Source organism: Hordeum vulgare, chromosome 3H, assembly GCF_904849725.1.
Source record: "Hordeum vulgare subsp. vulgare chromosome 3H, MorexV3_pseudomolecules_assembly, whole genome shotgun sequence".
Lineage (NCBI taxonomy): Eukaryota > Viridiplantae > Streptophyta > Magnoliopsida > Poales > Poaceae > Hordeum > Hordeum vulgare.
Window position 1 is genome coordinate 414,617,449 of NC_058520.1, and position 21,621 is coordinate 414,639,069.

General features: G+C 48.5%; 1 protein-coding gene across 1 annotated transcript; it reads left to right on the top strand.

Moving 5' to 3' along the window:
* The first annotated feature begins 3,920 nt into the window (after nt 1-3,920).
* Nucleotides 3,921-9,184, top strand: LOC123444034. The gene is made up of 8 exons (XM_045120631.1): nt 3,921-4,157; nt 4,748-5,431; nt 6,454-6,642; nt 6,732-6,823; nt 7,467-7,526; nt 7,663-7,732; nt 8,024-8,227; nt 8,540-9,184. The coding sequence occupies exons 2-8, from the start codon at nt 4,766-4,768 to the stop codon at nt 8,921-8,923; spliced, it is 1,665 nt and encodes a 554-aa protein (XP_044976566.1). The 5' UTR covers nt 3,921-4,157; nt 4,748-4,765; the 3' UTR covers nt 8,924-9,184.
* The last annotated feature ends 12,437 nt before the right edge of the window (nt 9,185-21,621 follow it).

Consider the following 21,621-nt stretch of genomic DNA (forward strand, 5'->3'; position numbering starts at 1 on the left):
CTGTGCAATTAGTTTTAGCTTTTGAGTAAGTTAGTTCGCGCGATATTTTGCCGTGATGCCCTTTTGTTTATTTCGTAGGATTTATTCCGTGCTTCGTTTGACGAAGTTGTCAACTAGAGAGTTGTTCTTGGGTGTTTAGTCTAGCCCCTGGTATTTTTAGTTGCAATAGATATGCATGTTTAGGTGTGGTTTGCTTGCTCTCAAGTTGCTAGAAATAGTGCTGATTTGGAGGAGCTGAAATATTTCAAAGTCTGGAATCTGTTATATTTTGTTGTTGTCTTGTCTTGCTTGTATCTTGTGATGTGTAGCTCTTTTGAGGTTGGTTCAATGGAGTTAATTGTAGCCCTTGTGTTTCTCTAGCATGCTGTGAAGTTTCATGACATTTGGAGTCCTGTAGTTTATGATTTTTCTGCTGTCAATATTGCTTCAGATCGAAAACTGCACTTTCATGAGGTGTAATTTTCACTAAGTCTGAAATAGTGTGTGAGATGTCATTTTGTGACTTCTTTCCCTAGTGATCCTTGCTGCCATGTTAGTAGTTGTTAGTTGTTTGTGGTAGTGCTTCTTGCCCTCTTTCGTGACATGCCTTGGTTGATTATATTTGAGTTGAGCAGCTCGTAGTTGTGGGGCGTAGAAAATGCTATGTGGCTGATTTTGGCAGATTGTAGTCATTTCTTGTTTTGCTCGTAGTTGTTGAACCGTAGCTCCGATTTGATCGTGTCCTACATGAAACTTGCTTAGAATCTCGTGTAGTTTCATTTTCTCTTGCTGGTTGTATGTTTTGAAGTGCACGTGACCGTCGTTGCACACATATTGCATTCATGCCATCATATCTTGCGGTGCTTGTAACTTTTGATCCGTAGCTCCGTTGGAGATGTTCTTTATGTCTAGATTGCTTTCCATGACGCGTAGAATCACGTGAACCTATTTGTTTTGCTGTTTAACAACTAATTAAATGTGTTAGTTCAGATCTGGACAGAATTATAAATTAACATGTGAGGTCGTTTCGGAGATGCTATATGTCGTTTCTGACCTCATTTAAAATGCCTAGATAGGTAGTTTAATTATGCTTCACCTCTTGCCATGTTTAACCACATTTTATATTGCCGTGTATCTAATCGGGATAGAACTAAATAATTAACGTGGAGTTTCGTCAATATGCAACTTGTTGCATATTGAACTTCACTTAATGTGTAGTGTTTGATTGTGTGATTTATCATGCCGTGACTTGCATGTATTCAGCTGCTCATGCATCATTTGTGTTGTGCATCGTGTGGTGAATTCCGTGTGTTGATTTGTGTTTCCGGTTTGCTTCGTCTCGATAGAGTTCCGCAGCGTGCCGGATTGTGAGGACCCGTTCGACTACGTCGGTTCGTCTGCTTCGCGGAGGCATTCTTCTTCCAAGCGGGATCTCACGCAAGATGACCATTTCCCTAGATACCATTACTATCATTGCCATGCTAGTTATTTCTATGCTATCGATTATGTCTCGTTGCCTACCACATGTTAAATATCAGCCTCTCAACAATGCCATGAAAACCATCAACCTGTTCAATCTAGCAAACCACTGATTGGCTATGTTACTGCTTGTTTAACCCTGTGTTAGCGTTGCTAGTTGCAGGTGCAGATGCTTCCATGTGAAAGCATGGGTTCCTTGTTATATCACCATATTAAATGCTATTTAATTTAATGCACCTATACACTTGGTAAAAGGTGGAAGGCTCGGCGTTTCTAGCCTGGTATTTTGTTCCACCTTTGCCCCCTTACTTTTCGGCTACCGGTGTTATGTTCCATAATTGAGCGCTCCTAACACGATCGGGGTTGTTATGGGGACCCCCTTGATAATTCGTTTTAGATTAAGACTGGTCTCGCAAGGCCCAACTTTGGTACTACATTTGCCTAATAACCTAATAATAATGCATAGGGACCCGCCGGCACCCGAGGAAATTTAATCAACCCCTGGGCCAGTGCTCCTCATGAGTGTTGGTCCAAATTGGAGACTACGGGGCCACCGCGGGGCAACCCGAGGTTTGTTTCTCCTAGTGTGACCCATCCGCCGTGTCCTAAGAACGAGATACGCGGCTCCTATCGGGATCGTCGACACGTCGGGCGGCCTTGCTGGATTAGTTTTATCTTTGACAAGATATCTTGTGCATCGGGATTCCGGTGATGCTTTGGGTAATCTCAGAGTTGAGGTTTTCCACTAGGGAATCCGACGAGATCGCGAGCTTCGTGATTGAGGGTTTCTATGCGGCTTGTGGTAATTTGTGATGGACTAGTTGGAGCACCCCTGCAGGGTTAAATCTTTTCGGAAAGTCGTGCCCGCGGTTATGTGGCAACGTGGAAACTTTGTTTAACACTGGTTCTAGATAACTCGAAGTTAACTTAATCAAAATATGCCAACTGTGTGCGTAACCGTGACTGTCTCTTTCGTGAGTTCCTTCTCCGATCGAGGACACGGTGGGGTTATGTATGACGTAGGTAGGTGTTCAGGATCATTCATTTGATCATCAGTAGTTCACGTCCGTTATGCGTAGATCTTCCCCCTCTTATTTCTTGTACTCGTAAGTTAGCCACCAAATATATGCTTAGCCGCTGCTGCAACCTCACCACTTAACCATACCTCACCCATTAAGCTTTGCTAGTCTTGATACCTTTGGAAATGAGATTGTTGAGTCCCCTGTGGCTCACAGATTACTACAACACCAGTTGCAGGTACATGTAAAGGTTACTTGACGCGAGCGCGTTGATTGTTCATTTGGAGTTGCTTCTTCTTCTTCATCATCGATCTAGGATGGGTTCCAGGCCGGCAGCCTGGGATAGCAAGTTTGGACGTCATTCTTCTTTTGTCGTTTGATTTCGTCCGTAGTCGGACCCTGCTCTTACTCTTGATGATTATGTAATGTACTGAAGTAACTCTGATGTAGCTTGTGGCTAGTGTAAGCCAACTCTGTTATATACCTCTTCTTTTCAGTACATGTACTTGTAACGATATCCATTCTTGCGACACGATGAGATGCACTTCTATCCCTGACGAGGCCTTCGTGCTAAATTGAGGATAGGGTCGCATCTTGGACGTGACACAAGGTCATGGGTAAGTCGGAGGAGTAGATGGCTTCTGCATAGATAGAATGAAAACATGAGAGGACAAATACAATGCCGTGCGTTGTTCATGTTTGCGCATTTGAGAATGAAGCATTTGTATTGGAGGAGGAAAATTTGAAGAATGTGTGATGGTTTCTAAAGCGATGCAAGAACATACATCGATATTGGTTGGATTGCAATCTTAAATCTTATACACATGTCTTAGAGGTTATCGCGTTTAGGTAAACCGTACGTTAAGCACATGTCATAAAGCTTATTGCATATAAAAATGTTTTGGGACAACGGACGTGCATCCAATTAGTATAAACTATAAACGTATTTTGTGAATCGGTTTTTTACAAAGTCTCCTAGTGATGCTCTTAAACCGCGTCGGAGGAAGTAGAAAAGGAGTGGTCGCGGCAAAGCAAATCAAGCATTTTCATCTCCCTTTTCGCGAAGCACCCACACATTCCACTCCACTCAGTCGCTCCTCTCTTCTTCCACGATTCCTTCGCCCCCGCCTTTTCTCTATACGTATTTACGGGTTGAACTGTATACTGCCTTCGAAACTGTACATATAGATTTCACGGATGAATTTTCAATGCCGTTTAAGAAATTTAAGAACACAACGAGTTTTAGGAAATCAACTAGGCAGTAGGCACTGTTGTTTCGACCGAAATTGTATTTTTTTTTGGAAAGAGGGGGCTAACTATTTTTAAATGGCCTATTAGAGATGCTTTAATACCGCAATCGGTCGGGGGCTAACTGTAACAAAGAAGACTAGTGTCAAGATCCTGATCCTGGTAGAAAAGGAGTGGTCGCGGCAAAGCAAATAAGTATTGGCATCTCCCTTTTCTCTGGAAGCACCCGCTCTACTCCACTCGGCCGCTCCTCCCTTCGTCCGTGATTCTTTCGCCCCCGCCTCCCCTCTTCCCCCCTGCTGGTTTCGAAATTATTTCGCTTCCTTCTCCCGTCCGCGGAACTACCAGAGTGGACTTGCGCGCGGAGGCGGAAGAAGCGCGCAAGCTTATCACATGCGGCCATCGTCGGGGTCCCGCCGCCAAGCTTGAAAGGTAAGGTTCCATCCCGGCGCGGCGTCGTGTCGGCAGCGAGCGGCGCCGTAGCCGCCGGTGCCGTGATCTGGTTCCGGCGTATTTTGCAGGCCCTAATCCGCTCGAATATGTGCTTCACCTAGCCTACCGCATCCCCCCTGCTTGCGAACGAACCCGTCCCGTGAACACATGTTTACTGATTGCGCTGCGTTTGTATGTGTCCAGCGTGCAAATTATGGAACCCTACAATATTTGTTGTCTGTTTGATTCAAACCTCCTCGTATGTGGTATATACGGAGTACAATGTGAGGGAGAGGGAATTGGAGCAAAGGACAAGTCATTACATGGTTTAAACCTGTTCTATCTCTAACTTAAATACTCCCTCCGTTCCTAAATATAAGACCTTTTAGAGGTTGCACTATGAACTACATACGGATGTATATAGACATATTTTAGAGTAGAGATTCACTCATTTTGCTTTGTATGTAGTCTTTTAATGTAATCTCTAAAAGGATTTTGGAACGGAGGGAGTACAATTTACATACTTGTAACATCGAGAAATCAGTATTGGCATCTCTCACGTATCCCCTGCTGAACCCATATGCAAGCAGGTAGAATTGGGAGGGGGCATGGCTGGCGTGGAGGGGCAGCCGCCTCCTCAGATCAGCAGCATGTCCAACTCCAAGGCGCAGGACGGTGGCACCAAGCCAAATCTGGTCAAGGAGCACGTTCCGGGGAGCGAGCTCTGGACCGATGGCCTCATCTGCGCTTTTGAGCTCGTCAAGGGTCACAGGAAGCTGGTTCATCACAAATCGCTGCCAAAGGTAGATCTCGCGCACATGAAGAACCAAGCAGCCAGGAATGGGCATCGCGTTGTGAGCCCTGCACCAAATGAGGGAGGCGTGGTGGAATTGCTTGGCCAGGCGGATCTTGGTATCGATCCTTTTGCGGTCAAGGATAGGCCATCACATGCTGGAGATGTTCATGATCACAAGTGGGTGCCGATTGGATGGTCAAGGATTGCCGAGCTGAGCCAGAGGGTTCAGTCAGATGCTAGCTGGGAGAATGAACATGTGCCGATTAGCGACAGTGAGGATGATTACACTGTAGCCGATGTTGCGGCTCCGTACTGGCTGCGTCCTGGTGGGCCTACATGGTGGTTCCATGTCACAGCAGGCCATCCTTCCGTTGATGCATGGTTGAGTAGTGCTCACTGGATGCATCCAGCTATCAGAACTGCACTGAGAGATGAAAGCCGGCTGATAAGCGATCGGATGAAGTACCTTCTCTATGAGGTTATCTTTCTCATTCTCATTTCTGCTTGCACATTTTCTCCCTGCAATTTTATATCGATATAGCTATTCTTTGATGTTTCTTTCAGGTTCAACATTTTTTAACTAACTGTGTTAAGTTATTGTTTCTTATGCAAACTCTCCCAAATGCACTGATGACCAACTATTGATTCTGAAGAGAGCACCCAACACATCTCCGCAATCTTTTGATCGCCTGTGCTTTCCATGTAAAAATTATCTCATTGCTTCAGAGTTCAGACCCTGTTTGCCTAACAAATTATCATGACAGACACCTTTTCTCCTTGAATGTTCTGGTGACGTATCAATCATGTGCTGGCCTAATTGGGTGGTTCAGACTAGCTGGAATGTAACTATATAATTCATCCTAGATTTATCATGGTTTAAGAGCTTTCGCTGGTGCTACTTCTACAGCTCAGGAGGAAAGTAAATAACACTTGGAATACATCAGACGCCATTACAATCAAGACTACATCGACTCCCATCTACTATGCCCAACACCAATCCGCAAATCGCATGTGGTCTATGTTTAACAAGTTCTCTTGTTATAAAAATAAATGCAATAGTAACTCGAAGTCAAGCAACTTTAGTGTTTGTTTTCATGGGTTCACATTTTTGGTAGGTGTCTACTCATGAGCAATAGCAAGTGTCCTATGTTTGAAAATATTGCTAAAACATTTTCCATTATGAATTGTACGCATCTCTTCTTCTGATAACTGTGCATGAACAATATGGGAAGTAGGAAAATCTAAATGTTGTTGTCGAACTGTTCTACCTTTTTCTCTTTGCAAATTATAATGGCTGATTCAGATAGTAGTTTGTCAACCTATATTGGGAAATGCTGTCTTCAGTATGTTTTATCTACCTCATCACATGTTACAAATAAGATAATTACTCTGATGATGATGATGATGATGTGTTCATTACTTACGATGTCTTGCATATGCTGTGTTGATATGATCTGGTTATCATATTTATCATGGAGGTTGTCTGTGTTTGCTATTCAGGTTCCAGTTAGAGTTGCAGGAGGACTGTTATTTGAGCTTCTTGGTCAATCAGTCGGGGATCCAAATCATGAAGAGGAAGACATACCAATTGTACTCAGATCGTGGCAGGCGCAGAACTTTCTTTTAACTGCAATGCATGTGAAAGGCCCTTCAACCAACGTAAATGTTTTAGGAGTGACTGAAGTGCAGGTATCAACTAAAGTTTTCGTTTTCGGCTAAAAAGTTGAAGTTTAGTGCTTTAAATATCTATCTTAAGAGGCTTATGGGAATCTGTCCAGGAGTTGCTCATTTCTGGTGGAAGTCAAACACCCAGATCAGCTCATGAAGTAATAGCACATTTGGTCAGTCGTCTTTCGCGATGGGATGACAGGTACTTTTGATATTTTATCATCACTTCCATTTTTCTAACTGTGTCGGGTTGTGGGATTCATCCTCATCAATAAGCTCAACATCTTAGGATGCAGAGACCGAGGTTAATAGATACTTCCATTTTCTAAAATAAAATCTTCCGTTGAATTTGCTATAAGATAGCTTTTGAGATGAGACTCCAATAGATTCTTTTCTCATAGAAGATGTATTTACTTGTAAGTTCGATATGTACCAAAGACCTACTCTCCGTTCCAAATGCGTGCCATTCAAGGATTTTGTACTTCAACCAAGAACAAGTGTTGGGAAGACCAAATTCCCCTCATTCAGACATTCACTAATGTAATGAACTTCTGGTTAACATGGTCATTCTGCTTTCAATGCCACACGGTGCAACGTGTCCTTTGGATTGAATAAAGATGTACGATTAGTTAATCGTCCTTGGAACTGCTAGTGCACAGCAGTTAATGTCCTTTAGAAATAGTAGTGCTTGTGAGACTAATACCATTTATTCAGGAGCGGAGGGGGTAATCTTCTTATTCATCTTGGGTCTTCTGCAACTGTCATTATTATTATATATAATACCGCTGTTTACCCAAAATAATGGTACTCTAGAGGTGTATAACATGTGTTTATGCTGTTCTCAGATTATTCCGTAAATATGTCTTTGGGGAAGCAGATGAAATTGAATTGAAGTTTGTGAATAGGTAAGAAAGCTGAACGAACATGTTTGAACTCCCAGAACATTTATCTGAATTGATGTCAGTGCCCTTATATGGAATGATTTTATTACAGATTAAATTAACAATCGAATGGTAACATATTAAAGAAATCAATTTACAGGAGAAATAGTGAAGATCTGAACCTAGTCAGCATCATATTGAATCAAGAAATCAGGAGGTTAGCAACACAGGTAATTATCTTACCCCATTTCCCTTTTTTATTACTTTTTCCTATCATGAAAATACCCTTTGAATATTTGCTCACCAACATAGTGGATCGGCCGTCGTGCCTGTACTATTTATAATACAACAGTTGGATCAGATGAATCCAAAATAGGATCAGGTTCTGGTTGGATGCCGCAAGGAAACTTTAACATATGGTTAACATGATGAAGCTTTCACACACAGCGTTCATGCATGCTATTCTCTATCTGTTGATATTATGATCTTGAATTTATAAGAACATAACATGGCTGCTACAGGTGATCAGGGTTAAATGGTCACTGCATGCAAGGGAAGAGATCATACTTGAGCTTCTCCGGCATTTGAGGGGAAGTGCCACAAGAATCATTTTAGAGAGAGAGAGGAAGTCTGCAAGGGAGATGTTGGAGGAGCAGGAAGCTGTCCGTGGCCGCTTGTTCACTATCCAGGATGTTATGCAGAGCACTGTTCGTGCATGGTTACAGGTACGCAAGTTCTGTGGCATGGCATTTTCAACAAACTACTCCCTCCGTTCCTAAATATAAGTCTTTCTAGAGGTTCCACTAGTGAACTACATACGAATGTATATAGACATACTTTAGAGTGTAGATTCACTCATTTTGCTCCGTATGTAGACCGCTAGTGAAATATCTTGAAAGATTTATATTTAGGAACAGAGGCCTAGTGTTTAGCTATTCCTGTGCTCTTCAGGTAGATTTCATTAGCTTAGCCGTTCCTTTGTTCTTGAGGTAGTTTTAAATTTGAAACTGATAGTCACAAAAATTAACGTTCTACAGGATAGAAGCCTTCGTATCACCCACAACCTGGCTATTTTCGGCGGTGGGGGCATAGTTCTCTCCATAATCACTGGTCTCTTTGGAATCAACGTGGATGGCATACCGGGAGCTCAGAACACTCCTTATGCTTTTGGGCTGTTCGCGGGGCTTCTCTTCTTCCTCGGGATCGTCCTTGTTGGTGTCGGGTTGATGTACCTTGGGTTGACAAACCCAGTGACGAGTGAGAAGGTGAAGATGCGGAAGCTAGAGCTCCAGCAGCTTGTTTCGATGTTCCAGCACGAGGCAGAGCAGCATGGGAAAGTGAGGGAAGGCCTGAGCCGGCACGGCCTGTCGCCTAGTTCGGCTGCGGCTTCCAGTGATGAAGGCTACATCCTGATTTCCTGATCTCGCTAATGCCTCAAACTCTTGAATAGTACAGTAGTATAAGCTTAGGCCACGTTGGAGAAGGTGGTGTTTTATCTGAGGGAAATCCCAGCTGTCCCCGTGGGAAGTAAACTGATTCCAGTCCGATTCGTTCATGTGTCCCGAACAGGCGTATAGAAAACGATACATACACCTAACACGGTCTCTATCTTGTGTGATGATTGTAAATGAGGAGTTGGTATAGAAAAATAATACAGAGAGATGATCAGTGCGATCTGAGTATCCCTCCGTCTCAGTTTACAGGGCATATCATATGCATGGTTTTAGGTCATTGATTTGACTAACTAATGTGCATTATATGTCATAAAAAAATGTATCGCTAGATTCTTAAAAAGGATGTAGTTTCTAAGCATATAATTTTAGATAACGATCACACTTGTGGCATGAGGCTACATGGTTCACATGTCTTCATAACCATTCATTTTGTCACATCAAATATATAACATTAATGGGATCTTTTAATTTTTTTAAATGTAATAATGTTTTATCTTCTAAATAAAAAAATTCAATTAAAAATCTGTTTTTATCATTAAATCCGTCTCAATAAGATTTCTAAAATTAGATCCGATAAGTAGCCACATGGTTACACTGAAGTTAACTTTTTTTGAGCCATAAGTTGCCACATGGTTACATAGAAGTTATCATAGTGTTTATAATAAAGTTGTCACAACATGTTTCATCTAGTTTTTTCTTTTAGATTTAAAACTATCATTGTATTTCAATTACTTCTCATGGTAATTTTTATTAATTGGCCATGGCAAAATTTGGTAATTAACCATGGAAAATTTAATTCATGAATCATGGCGGTTTTTAGTAATTCATCATGATAAATTGAGTTTATAGACCATGACAATTTTATTATTTTAACCATGACAATTTAAGTATATTGAACATGAAAAATATTTTTTGTATGAACCATGATAAATTTGAGTGCATGTATCATGGTAAATTTAAGTAATTCACCATGACAATTTTAGTTTATGGTTCATGATAAATTTGAACGAGTGACCATGAATTTTTAAAGTAATTAACGATATGTTTCTTTTTTACTTGTGAACCATGTCGAAATTATTTTATAGACCATGGAAAATCTTAGTAATTCATCATGGCAAGTTTAGTTCGTTAATTTCTTTTTTATAACATGTCAAAGTTTACTTCAAACGTCAAAGAAAAAATAGTTGAAATATATCGTGACAACTTTAGTATAATTATGATGGCAATTTATGTATAATGGACGTGGCAACTTTTTTAAAAAAAGTCGTCGAAACATATCAATATGAGATCTAGTTTCGAAGATCTCGTGTCGACGGATTTAATGGTGAAAACGGTTTTTTTAATTGAATTTTTTTATTTAAGAGATAAAACAGTTTAAAAAATTAAAAAGACAAAAGATTCCGGATAACATCATCACTTTCATCACTTGTACATGCATGCGGTGACATGCGTAACCTTTGATCATTAGGCGTGTGAGCTGTTGTTGCTTCTACCACACGCGTGAAGTTATCGCGACTTTATAATTTTCATCACATATGATGCATATTTAGCTAGTTAAATTATCAACTTAGAACTACGCGTATACCCTATAAACCGAGACAGAGGGAGTAACAGATTAATTCCTTATTTGTGTGTGTGACTCGCGTTGCTAATGGTGGACTATTTCACTGTTTTGTTCTTTTTTACATACTTTAGCCCGATCTAATCCTGTTTGTGATTTTTTTGGATCTGACCTTTTTTCTAATGTCATCCGCTGTGACGATAGGTATACACATCCTACCGCTATAGACAGTGATCATAGGATCGTTCGACTTTGCTAACCCGAAGAAACCATCCGCATTAACTTGACCCCTACCGCCATTGCTGTGGCGGTAGGGTGTGTATGTTTACCGTCATAGCCGATAACGGTAGAAAAAATGGTTAGATCCGAATTTTTTTCACATATGGGATCAGATCAGGCTAAAGTTAACAAAAAGAATCAAAACCGTGAATTTATCCGCTAATGGTATCTTATTGTTGGTGTGACTATAGGCCGGAACCTCTAGTCTGGAAATAGTTTGGGCCTTGGGACGGTTGGTTGCCTCCAGTCTGAACTAAGTTTGTTATATATCCAGCAGCCTCCAGTTGGAGCGACCATTGTCAAAGCTCCAACGGCAGGTTGGAGCGAGCACGCCCTGTCGGGGACATTGCTGCCGGCTAAGCCAGCTCTACCTACCTTTCTGTTTGTTTGTACCATAAAGTACTGCTACTTCCTCCATCGGTTCGGTTTATATATCTCGGACATGGATTTTTTAGGTCTTTAATTTAACTAAAAAATATACTACCTCTCATCCATATTATATTTTATAGAAAATATATTTATAGACTCGTTGTCAAATGTAATTTCTAACCATATATTTTTTATGGCATATTATACATGATTTATTTGTCAAATCAAAGACCTAAAAACTCAAACTTGCGCTTGACTAACATATCGACCACTAGTAGAAAAAGGGGGCCGAAAGACCATTAGTCCTGGTTTAAACCAAAACCGGGACGAATGCCAGACATTGGTCCCGGTTCGGTTCACCTCATTAGTCCCGGTTCAGGGAAAAACCCGGGACTAAAGATCCACCGACTGCCACGTGGCGTGCCGCGGATCATTAGTCTCGATTTGTGGCACGAACCGGGACTAAAGTGTAGGCTATTAGTCCCGGTTTTAGACAAAAACTGGGACTAAAATTCTGCCTATATATACCGTCGCCCCTGCCCACACTCCTCTGTTTTTTGGCTGAAGTGTGCCCATGCCATATGCCACCCTTGCCACTCTAGTTCATGCACTTGACGTGTTCGATGAAATGTCCGAGCCACACTAGTAAGCTTTCTCCTCTCCAAACTCCATTTTCCTCAATATTTGTCTACGTTTGGCCGTGCATCAACTCCACAAGTGTTTTAAAAGGTTAGCTACTTCATCCTTTCATGTGTCACTGCTAGTTTAGCTCATTTAAAATGCTCGAATTAACTTCTTAGAGTCTGCACATGTGTAGGGTGCCGTCCCGTGCCCGTCCTCACCGTTGTCGATCGCCTCGCGCCGATCTCGTCGCGAGCACCACGTGGTGAGCCTCTTGTTCTTGTCTTCTTTTTAAAAGGAAAAAAAATATTCTTACTTGTACGATTTAGATACATACTTGTATAAATTACTTACTTTTATTGTTTTTTGTTATTATATAGTACGATGGTTTTGGTATCCGCCTCCGTCGGCCCTCGTCCTGTCTATGATTCGGATGTGATATATATTATCTTTTATAACTATTTGTTTTATTTATTGTTTATGACAATTATGACGACCAACGGGACATATATTTTTTAATCTAGGTGGTACGTGAACCGGAAATTCCAACCCACATAGAAATTCTTCTCGAGAAGTTAAATTTGGTTGAAAAAGAAAACAAATACTTGAAGGAAAAACTAAAAATAATTGAGGACAAGAATATGGAACTGGAGTTGCACGTCGCCGATGTCATCGATTATCGCAAGATGAAGATCGATGTGATGTTGTTGAAGATGGATGCACAGTGTTTGAAGATGGATGCAATGCGCTCGAAGATGGATGAAATGCGCTTGAAGATTAGGAATATTAGAAAATATGCCATTGATAAAGAGGCTTGGTATCATTATGTTGTTGGGTCAATTGTTACCTTAGTTACGATTTTGATCGCATTTGTTGTTGCATTTAAATGTTTTACATAGTTGTATGTTGTTTTATGAGAGAACTTTATGTATTTATTTTTGCAATAATAACGTTTGATCACTACTGAGCTTTGGTTTTAATGTGATGATTAACTTGTATTAATTTGGTCATTTCTTTATTCATGATGTTTTGCAATGGTTTTTTTGATATACTTAATTTCATAATAGAGATGAACCGCTAATGGATGTACGGTGACCGGCGCACTTCAGAGTACATTACAAACCGGGACTAATTAATGCCCGAGTCACACTAAAGTTCACACAAAATGGTAACCTCGATCGAGGTTAGCAACCTTCTTCATGTGTAATTGATACAAAAATATTGCATGTGCCAATGTACGGTGGTCATTTCACTTTTCATGTATGATGCCAGATCGATGCACGGAAGCGATGGATGTACGGCGAACGACGCGGTTCCGGATTTATTGCAGGCCTGCATAAATTTATCGATGTGGCTGAGGCAAACAAAGTGGATAATTTTATGCCTTGCCCATGTGTTGGTTGTCGAAACGGGAAGGAGTACTCTAGCTCGAAAGTCATTCATCTCCACTTGCTTCAGAGAGGTTTCATGCCCACATATTATTGTTGGACCATGCACGGAGATAGAGGGGTTATGATGGAAGACAATGAAGAAGAAGATGACGATGACAACTATCATATGTTCACTGAAGAACACGGTGATACTACAATTGTCGGTGAATACTCACAACATATGCCATAGGCAGGCTAAAGTCGGTGAGAACCGAAGGGACAAAGGTGGGCGCTGGGAACGAGGTTGGTACACACATGGGACGCACGATGTACCCAGGTTCAGAGCTCTCCGTAGAGATAATACCCCTAATCCTGCCGGAGTGTTTGATGTATAGGAACAGAGTACAATGTCGCTCCTGGAGATGTGTTGGGAGGAGGAAGAGGGGAGCAGCCGGCTCGTCTCTACCTCTCTCTCTGTGGTTGGTGAATGTGTGGTGTTGAATGACTGGTGAATGATCGGCCCCCTTGCATGGAGGGCGACCGGGGGGTTTTATAGACGAACCCGCCGGCCTACAATATGGATAAAGGGTACAAGTGTGGGACCCGGCTGGCAGCTTCGTCGGCTGGCCAGGGCCCCACAAGGGTCTTGTCTTGTCGATGGGGGGCCCGCCGGCTGCATGGTCTTGATTGCGTGTGGGACCCGCCGGCTGGCCAATGAGGCTCTCGCGTAAGGTTGAAGCTGAGCACGCGCTGTACGTCAAGCGTCGTCCTGCGAGATTCTTCATGGGCAGGTAGTACGACCGCCTCCACTGTTCCCCACGCCGAGTGCAGTAATGGAGTGGGAGTGTGACGGTCCGACACTATACTAGGTGATGGATCAGAGCCGGGGTAGGTCAGGGGCGTGGCCGCCGACGCTCGTACCTGCCGGGCGCCCTGATCCAGTACCTTTGCTGACGCGTAGCTACCTTTAATCGTGATGTCTCTTCCTGACCTACGATCTGATGTGACTTGTGATCCTTGGCCGGCTAGCCTGCTTGGCCAGCCGGCTTAATTGTGGTCGCCTCCTCTCCAGTCCGGCTGGCGGGACCAGGCCGGCTCCAAAGAGGAGGCGCCTGGATTCTAGCCGGCAGGGGTTGCCTGGCCAGCCAGAAAGGTGGCCGCCTCGTCCTCTAGCCGGCAGGTGATGCCTAGCAGGCCAGAAGACTTGGGCCTTGGGAATCTTCATACGTCCATGTCCATTGGGCCGGAAATGAAGGAATAGGCTTGATGAGCCTACCCCGGGGTTATCCCCCCGACAGTAGTCCCCGAAGCTCGCGAGGTCTGCCACCTGCGGGCGGGCGGCCTCACCGGCTTGTTGATTTGTCTTGATATTTTGACCGCTATTCGCGGCGAAGGACGCCGACTTTGAAACCGGGTGGCTTCGAAGCGACGCCTTGGTCTAGTCGTAACTTGTTCGGAGAATGCCACGTGGCAGGCCCCGCCTGGCATAATGATGGCGATTACTACTGACGGGACCGGGCCAGGGCCCTGGGTCCCGCCACGACGCCCCCTCGGCCTCCGTGCGGGAGATCCTCTGCGGATTTACTCCGCGGCGGTTGGGCTTAGGGAAACGTTACCGCCCGTAATACACGGGATTAATGGGGCCCGGTGCGCACCAGATCCCCTCCCCACGACGCTTCATGGGGGTTTAAATGGGACGCAAGGGTTCCGAGGAAGCCATTCACCCCCTCTTCTCGCCTTGCATCCGCGCTCTCTTCCTCCCCGCGTCCTGAGAAGAAGAGCTCGCGCCCTTCATCTTCTTCATCTTCGCCCTCGCGACATCGCCGACTACTTCGAGCTCTCGCCACCCGCAGCCATGGCCGACGGTTCTTCCTCGAAGAAGTCGTCGGCGCAGAAGGCGTCCTTGCAGGGAGCCTGGTTGGGCAGCGACGTCGACGAGGGGCACATCAAGGCACTTCGTCACCATCGACTGCTGCCCCCGGCCTCCCAAGTGTTGGTGCGCCTCCCCAGCTCCGAGACCGCTCCCGCACCCGCCGCTGGAGAGGTCTTGGTCTTTGTTGAGAACTTCTACCGGGGCTTCGGGCTCCCGGCTAGCTCCTTCTTCGCCGAATGGCTCCATTTCTTCGGCCTGCAGCCGCATCATCTGGCGCCGAACACCATACTGCAGCTGGTCGCCTTCGGGGTCCTGTGCTAGGGCTTCGTGGGGATTGAGCCTCGCGTCGATCTGTGGTGCAGCCTATTCTTCTTCAAGCAGCAATCCATCGCCACGGAGAAATCCGAGGTGGAGAAGCTCAAGGGGCCGCGCCCCATGACGCCGTGCGGGGCCGCGTTGGTGCATCATCGCCTGAAGTCTGGCTTCCCCCAGATGCCTCTGCAAGAATCCATCAAGCATTGGCAGAAGGGTTTCTTCTACACGAAGAGCGCCGACCCGGCCCAGGACGCCCTCAACATGCCCCCGTTCGCCATCGCTCCCCCGACGCGGCGAAACTGGGATGCGAAGACTCCGAGGCCGCATCCTGAGGTGGCGCTTATCTGTTCCCACCTCGACATCTTGAAGAAGAGCGGCCTCCTCGGCCGCGACCTTCTCGCCACCATGGTGGTCCGCCGGATTCTGTCTCTGCAGAGGTGGCCGCATCTGGTCTGCCAGATGAGCGGTCGGCTTGATCCATGCCGACTATCCACCAAGAGGTTCACCTCGGGCGCTGTAGCGCGAAGGGTGAACCTGATCTCCACCTCCCGCATGGATGAGGGCGGGGAATGGACGTGGGGATGTCTCCGTTCAACAGGGCTCACCCACCTCCGATGGTAGCTTTACTCCATTTTTCTCTGTTATTTTGTCTCGAAGCTGGTGGCGTTGCTGAGCCTTTGGTCGAATCCTTTTTCGTAGTTGTTCGAGACCCTGCAGGGGTCCCTCGTCAGCCCGCTCCCGATGTGGAGGTGTCCGACGCCTCAGAGATTGAGGACGAGGGCGCGATGGAACCCCACTCAGACTCCTCCGCCGGCTCAGAGGATCCCCTAGAGTCGGAAGGGACCGAGCCGTCTGGAGAGTACACACGGCCCGCCGTAGCAGACTGGACGGACGATGATGAGGTAGCCTCATTCTGTTCTGGTGCAGCCTTCGAGGAAGACTCTGATGAGGTGGAGGAGGTCACCAGCCCACCACTGACGCGTGGTCGGCGTCAAGGTGGCGGAGCGACCGCTGCTGACGAGGCAGCCGGGAAGAAGGGCAAGGGTGCCACAGCTTCCCGGTCGGCCTCTAAGCGGCCGACGCCGGGTCCTCCAACCGGGCAGCGAGCAGGCGGCGCCAAGAGGCGCCGTGCTGGTGGCCAGAGGCAGGTCCCTGTAGTAGCGGGGTACGGTTTCCTCCTCGTTTCCTTTGTCCATCTTGGGATGAGCTTTGTTCCTTAGGAGCTTTGCTTGACAGGGAGGCGGAGGATGCGGATGAAGACGCCGCCTCCGTAGCCGAGCGGGCTGGCTGGGCAGCAGCTGATGCTGCCCAGAGGGAGCTTAAGATAGAGTCCAAGCGCCGGTAGGACACGGCTGCGCGGAAGGCCGCCGTGGGTCAGCCTCGCCCCAGCCGGGTCGAGAGGCCGGTGGAGAAGCGTGCGAAGGCTAGACATGACCCCTCCGCACATGCCCGTGCGGAGGAGCCAGCTAGCAAGGCCGCCTCCAGGCTGGCCCCAAGGACCGAGGGGGCCCAGCCATCCGAACCGGCAGCCTCGGCGCAAGTGGACCTGGAGGCAATCCCTGACTCTCCCAGGGCCGAGGCGGCCCCCGACGCGCCGGAGCTGGACTTGGCAGCGCCGGACACGGCCCCTGACACCCCAGGGGCGACCATGGATGCGCCGGACGCGGCCCATCCGCCTCCTGCGGAGGAGGTAGCGCCAGCCGGGACGGCGCCTGAGCCGGCTGTCGAGCCGGCACCAGGAGCCGACGCCATCGTCGTTCCTCAGCACGGCCTTGTTATGCCAAGAGCCGAGGGCCGGGCTAGGAGCCGGCCTATGAGGACATGGCGGGCGGCGAACTTGGCCCGCGTGTGACTGCCCGCTGGCACCGTTCTTTCCGGCGTACCGGAGCTGGTGACGATGTTTTCCAGCAGCCGTTCGAAGGTGGAGCAGTCGGCCCGCGTGGTATGCAGCGACATGGAGCGCCTGGAAGCCCGCACCCAGGTAGGCATTGCCTTCTTTGGTTTTTTGTACTTTTTTCTCTTCTCTTGGCGTTAGTGGGGGCGCGACAGCGCACCCACTGGGTGTAGCCCCCGAGAATCGGGCGGGTCGATTGCCGACCTGTCCGAATCTCTTGGAGGCCCTTTTCCCTGCATAGTTTTCTTCAGTGGGGGCGCGCTAGCGCAACCACTGGGTGTAGCCCCCGAGAATCGGGCTGGTTAGGTTTTTAACCAGGTCGAATCTTAATCCTGTTCCCTTTTTCTCTCTTTTGGCAGGCGCTTTATGATGCTCAGGTACAGGCATACAACGAGCTACGGACCCAGCACCTGGGGGCCGATAGCCGGATTGCCGAGCTTGAAGCCCGGCTGGGCGAGGTCGCCGCGGAGCGTGACGCCCTACGCAACGCCGGCGGCCGGCTCCAAGAGCAGCTGGACCTTCTTCAGGCGGAGAAGAAGGAGCTCGAGGCGGCCGGCCGGTTCGAGTTGGAGCGGTTGCGGGCCACGCTGCAGGAGAAGGAGGCCTCCTACTCTGCCGACGTGGACCGCCTTGCATCGCTTCACCTCAAGGAGGTGGACCTCAAGGACGCCGCCTTGAGGGAGAAGGATATGAGGCCCTTGTCCAGAAGCAGACGCAGCTGGCCAAGGCTCTAGAGCCTGCGGCGACCCTCCAGGAGGAAGTTGCCCGCCTTACTCATGCGAGTAAGGTGCGGGAGCGCGAGGTCCTCGAGGTCTCTCATGAGACCGACAACGCCTTCCATCGTGGGTCTCTCTTCCTTGTCTTATGTTTGGTCTTTTTGCCGTCTCCTCCTTTTGTTGTGCTCTTACATCCTGGTTGCCGTCACTCCAGATCTCTTCCCCGAGACCCAGATCGTGACCGACACCGCCGTCGAGGTGTGCCGTGAGGAGCGGCGCTCGGCCGGGCAGGAGGTAGATACTACCTCCGGCTGGAGCGTGGAGGAGATTGGGGTGGGCCTTCGGGCCCACCTGCGCGCCCTGGGCAAGTCTGTGGCTCAACTTCAGGTCGCAGGCTCGTTGATGGTGGCGGCCTTGTGGCTTGAAGGCATGGAGCTGGCTTCCATGAGCCGGCTCGCTTGCTGGCTTGCAGTGGGTGGAGAGCGCCTGGATGCCTGGCGTTCCTCTGCCGCGCGGTCTGGGGCTTATATGGCCCTACGCTTGGCCAAGTCATGGTATCGGAACCTGAACTTGGGCAAGCTGGCTGCCCAGCACGACGACTCAGAGGCGGAGCTGCAAGGCATGGAGGAGGAGCTACGTGTGAGAGCCAGCATCGTCTCCGAGTATGCAGCCTGGGACGACTTTGTTTTGGAGCAGGGTGAAGATGGCGGTGTGATCACTGAAGATCTGCACGGCCTTCAGCCCTATGACTCCGACGGCAGCTCCGACGAAGCGGTCCGGGCTGTGGAATCTGCTGCCGCCTTCAGCGGTGCGGCGTACGCCGACTCCGGTGTGGACGGAGCCGGCGGCCTCGGCGAGGGAGACGGCGCAACCACCTTGGGAGCAGCCGGAGGCGGTGATGCTACCACATCAGGAGCAGCGGCCGAGACGACCAATGAGGCCGCAGTCCCGTAACCAGTGTCATTTTGTGTTTTATTCTACCCCCGGAGGGATGTAATGAACGTGGGCCGTGGGCCAATGCTTTTGTGAATGTATATATTCAACATTATATTCGTATGCCAAGCGTGTTGTCTTATGATCCTGTCTTTTGATTCCTGGTTGACTTCTCTTATCCGAAGCCGTCAAGACATAAAGAACAAGACATAAGCCAATCAGAGGCCGACTTGAATGAGATCGTATATATGATCGAGCCAGCTCGAGCCGACGACCCAAGTGTAGCCGAACTTTGCATGTATCCGACCTGACCTGGCGTCACCTCGCAAACCGAGCGGCCGGAGACAGCCCGCAGGCTCGTACAAGGTGACCAGGGATCAGCCGGTACACTATGTGTTCATTTACAAGGGAGGGCGTCCGGGCGGCTAGCGAGCCCCCGAGCTTGTTAAAGCCAGCAAGGGGCATGCGCTACGTAGCCTCCGAGCTTGATTAAGCCAGCAAGAGGTTGTACGCGGTGTAGCCCCCGAGCTTAATGAAGCGTGTCAGAGGGCGTACACTGAGTGAAATTCTCAATAAAAATAAACATGAAGCATGCTCTTTTTATTGCATTTGTTGTTTCCTGAAGAGGGAGAAAGATACATGTGCATGCTGTTTCCTTTGCTTGACTTTTGCCTTTTAGCAATAGAACGGGCGAAGCAACGCCGCGTTCCATGGACGTTCCGTTTCTTGGCCGGAGTCGTCCCTCTTGCGCTTCCTTGGCTTTTGGGCGTCAATCAGGTAGTAAGCGTTGTTGTGCAGCGCCCTACTGATGATGAAGGGTCCCTCCCAGGGGGATGAGAGCTTGTGCTGGCCGGCAGTGCGTTGGATTCTTATGAGGACCAAGTCTCCCTCCCTGAAAGAGAGAGGCCTGATCTTTTTGCTATGGTAGTATCTCAGCTTCTGTTGGTAGATGGCCGTCCAGCTCAAAGCCAGGTCCCTTGCTTCTTCGAGGAGATCCACACCGTCTTCTCTGGCCTCCTTCGCCTCCGTTTCTGTGTATAGGGTGACCAGAGGCAAGTCGAACTCGACATCCGTGGGAATAATAGCCTCAGACCCATATACCAGAAAGAATGGAGTGAAGCCGGTCGACCGGTTGGGCGTGGTGCGGAGGCTCCATAGCATAGCCGACAGTTCTTCAATCCAGCAGCCGGCTGACCTGACCAGTGGTGCCATCAGCCTTGGCTTGATGCCGACTAGGATCAGGCCGTTGGCCCTCTCTGCTTGGCCGTTCGACTGAGGGTGTGCCATTGCAGCCAAGTCGAGCCGGATGCCTACCTTGGAACAGTAGAGCTCCAGGGTGCCCTTGGCGAAGTTGGTGCCATTGTCGGTGATGATGCTATGGGGAACGCCATATCAGACAGAGATGTCTGTGACGAACCTGACAGCAGTGGGGCCGTCAAGCTTTTTGATAGGTCTGGCTTCGATCCACTTGGTGAACTTGTCGAAGGCTAGCAAAAGATGTGTCATCCCTCCGCGAGCCGTCTTGAAGGGCCCAACCATGTCCAGTCCCCAGACGGCGAATGGCCAGGATAAGGGAATGGTTTTGAGTGCCGAAGGCGGCATGTGGTTGTGTGCACTGAAGCGTTGGCAGCCTTCGCACTTGTCCACCAGATCCACGGCCTCCTCGAGGGTCGTGGGCCAGTAGAATCCATGGCGGAATGCTTTGGCCACCAGGGTTCTGGAGGCGGCGTGATGCCCACACTCCCCGTGGTGGATGTCTCTGAGGATCTCCTGCCCTTTTTCTGATTCGACGCAGCGTTGGAACACGCCGGTCGCGTTGCGTCGCACTAGTTCGCGATTGATGATGGCGTAGGCGGCGGACCTGCGCTGGATCTGTCTCGCCTCCGCCTCGTTCTGAGGAAGCTCGCCACGAAGAAGGAAGGGCAGAATGGCTTGAGCCCATGATGGAGCCGACACAAGGATTGCCTCTGCTTCGTCTTGACTGTTGGAGGCTTCTGCAGCCCCCGAGCTTGATGGTGTCTCTGGTGCTATTACTGCAGCCGGCTCGCCGTCTACCTTCATGATGTCCACCCACTGGGAGGATTCGAGCCCGGACAGAGCCGGGGTTGTTGTTGTAGCCGGTGCCGCCATTGGAGTCGGTGGGACCAATGGAGCCGGTATAGGATCCACATCCGGCGTAGTTGGTGGAGCCGACGGCGCTTGCACCGTGGATTTAGTCGGTGCCGCATTTGGAGTCGGTGCCGCCAGCGCAGCCGACGTGGGGTCCACAGCCAGCATAACTGGCGGAGCCGACGGCGCTTGTATCGTAGAGTCGGCCGGTACAAAGATTGATGCCGACTTGGGAGATGGCTTGATAGACGGCTTATGGAGTTGCTCGAGGGAGACGCCGGCTGGAATGGCCTGTCTCGTGGAGCCGATCTTCGCAAGTGTATCGGCCGCCTCATTTTCCGCCCTGGGAACGTGGTGGAACTCACAACCCTCGAAAGGGCCGCTAAGCTGCTGGATGAGGAAGCGGTAGCTCGCCATGTTGGCGTCCCTGGCGTCCCATTGGCCAGAGACCTGCTGCACCACCAAGTCTGAATAGCCGAAGCATATGAGCCGCCGGATGCCGGTCTCCTTGGCAAGCCGGAGGCCATGAGCCAGTGCTTCATACTCGGCGACGTTGTTGGAGGCGGCGAAATGGATCTGGAGAGCGTACTTGAGCTGGTCCCCTTTTGGAGACGTCAATATGATG

Coding starts and splice junctions, on each gene's coding strand:
- LOC123444034 (XM_045120631.1), top strand. CDS start 4,766: ATGGCTGGCGTGGAGGGGCAGCCGCCTCCTCAGATCAGCAGCATGTCC. Junction 6,643..6,731: donor TAGGAGTGACTGAAGTGCAG/GTATCAACTAAA, acceptor GAATCTGTCCAG/GAGTTGCTCATTTCTGGTGG. Junction 8,228..8,539: donor CTGTTCGTGCATGGTTACAG/GTACGCAAGTTC, acceptor AACGTTCTACAG/GATAGAAGCCTTCGTATCAC.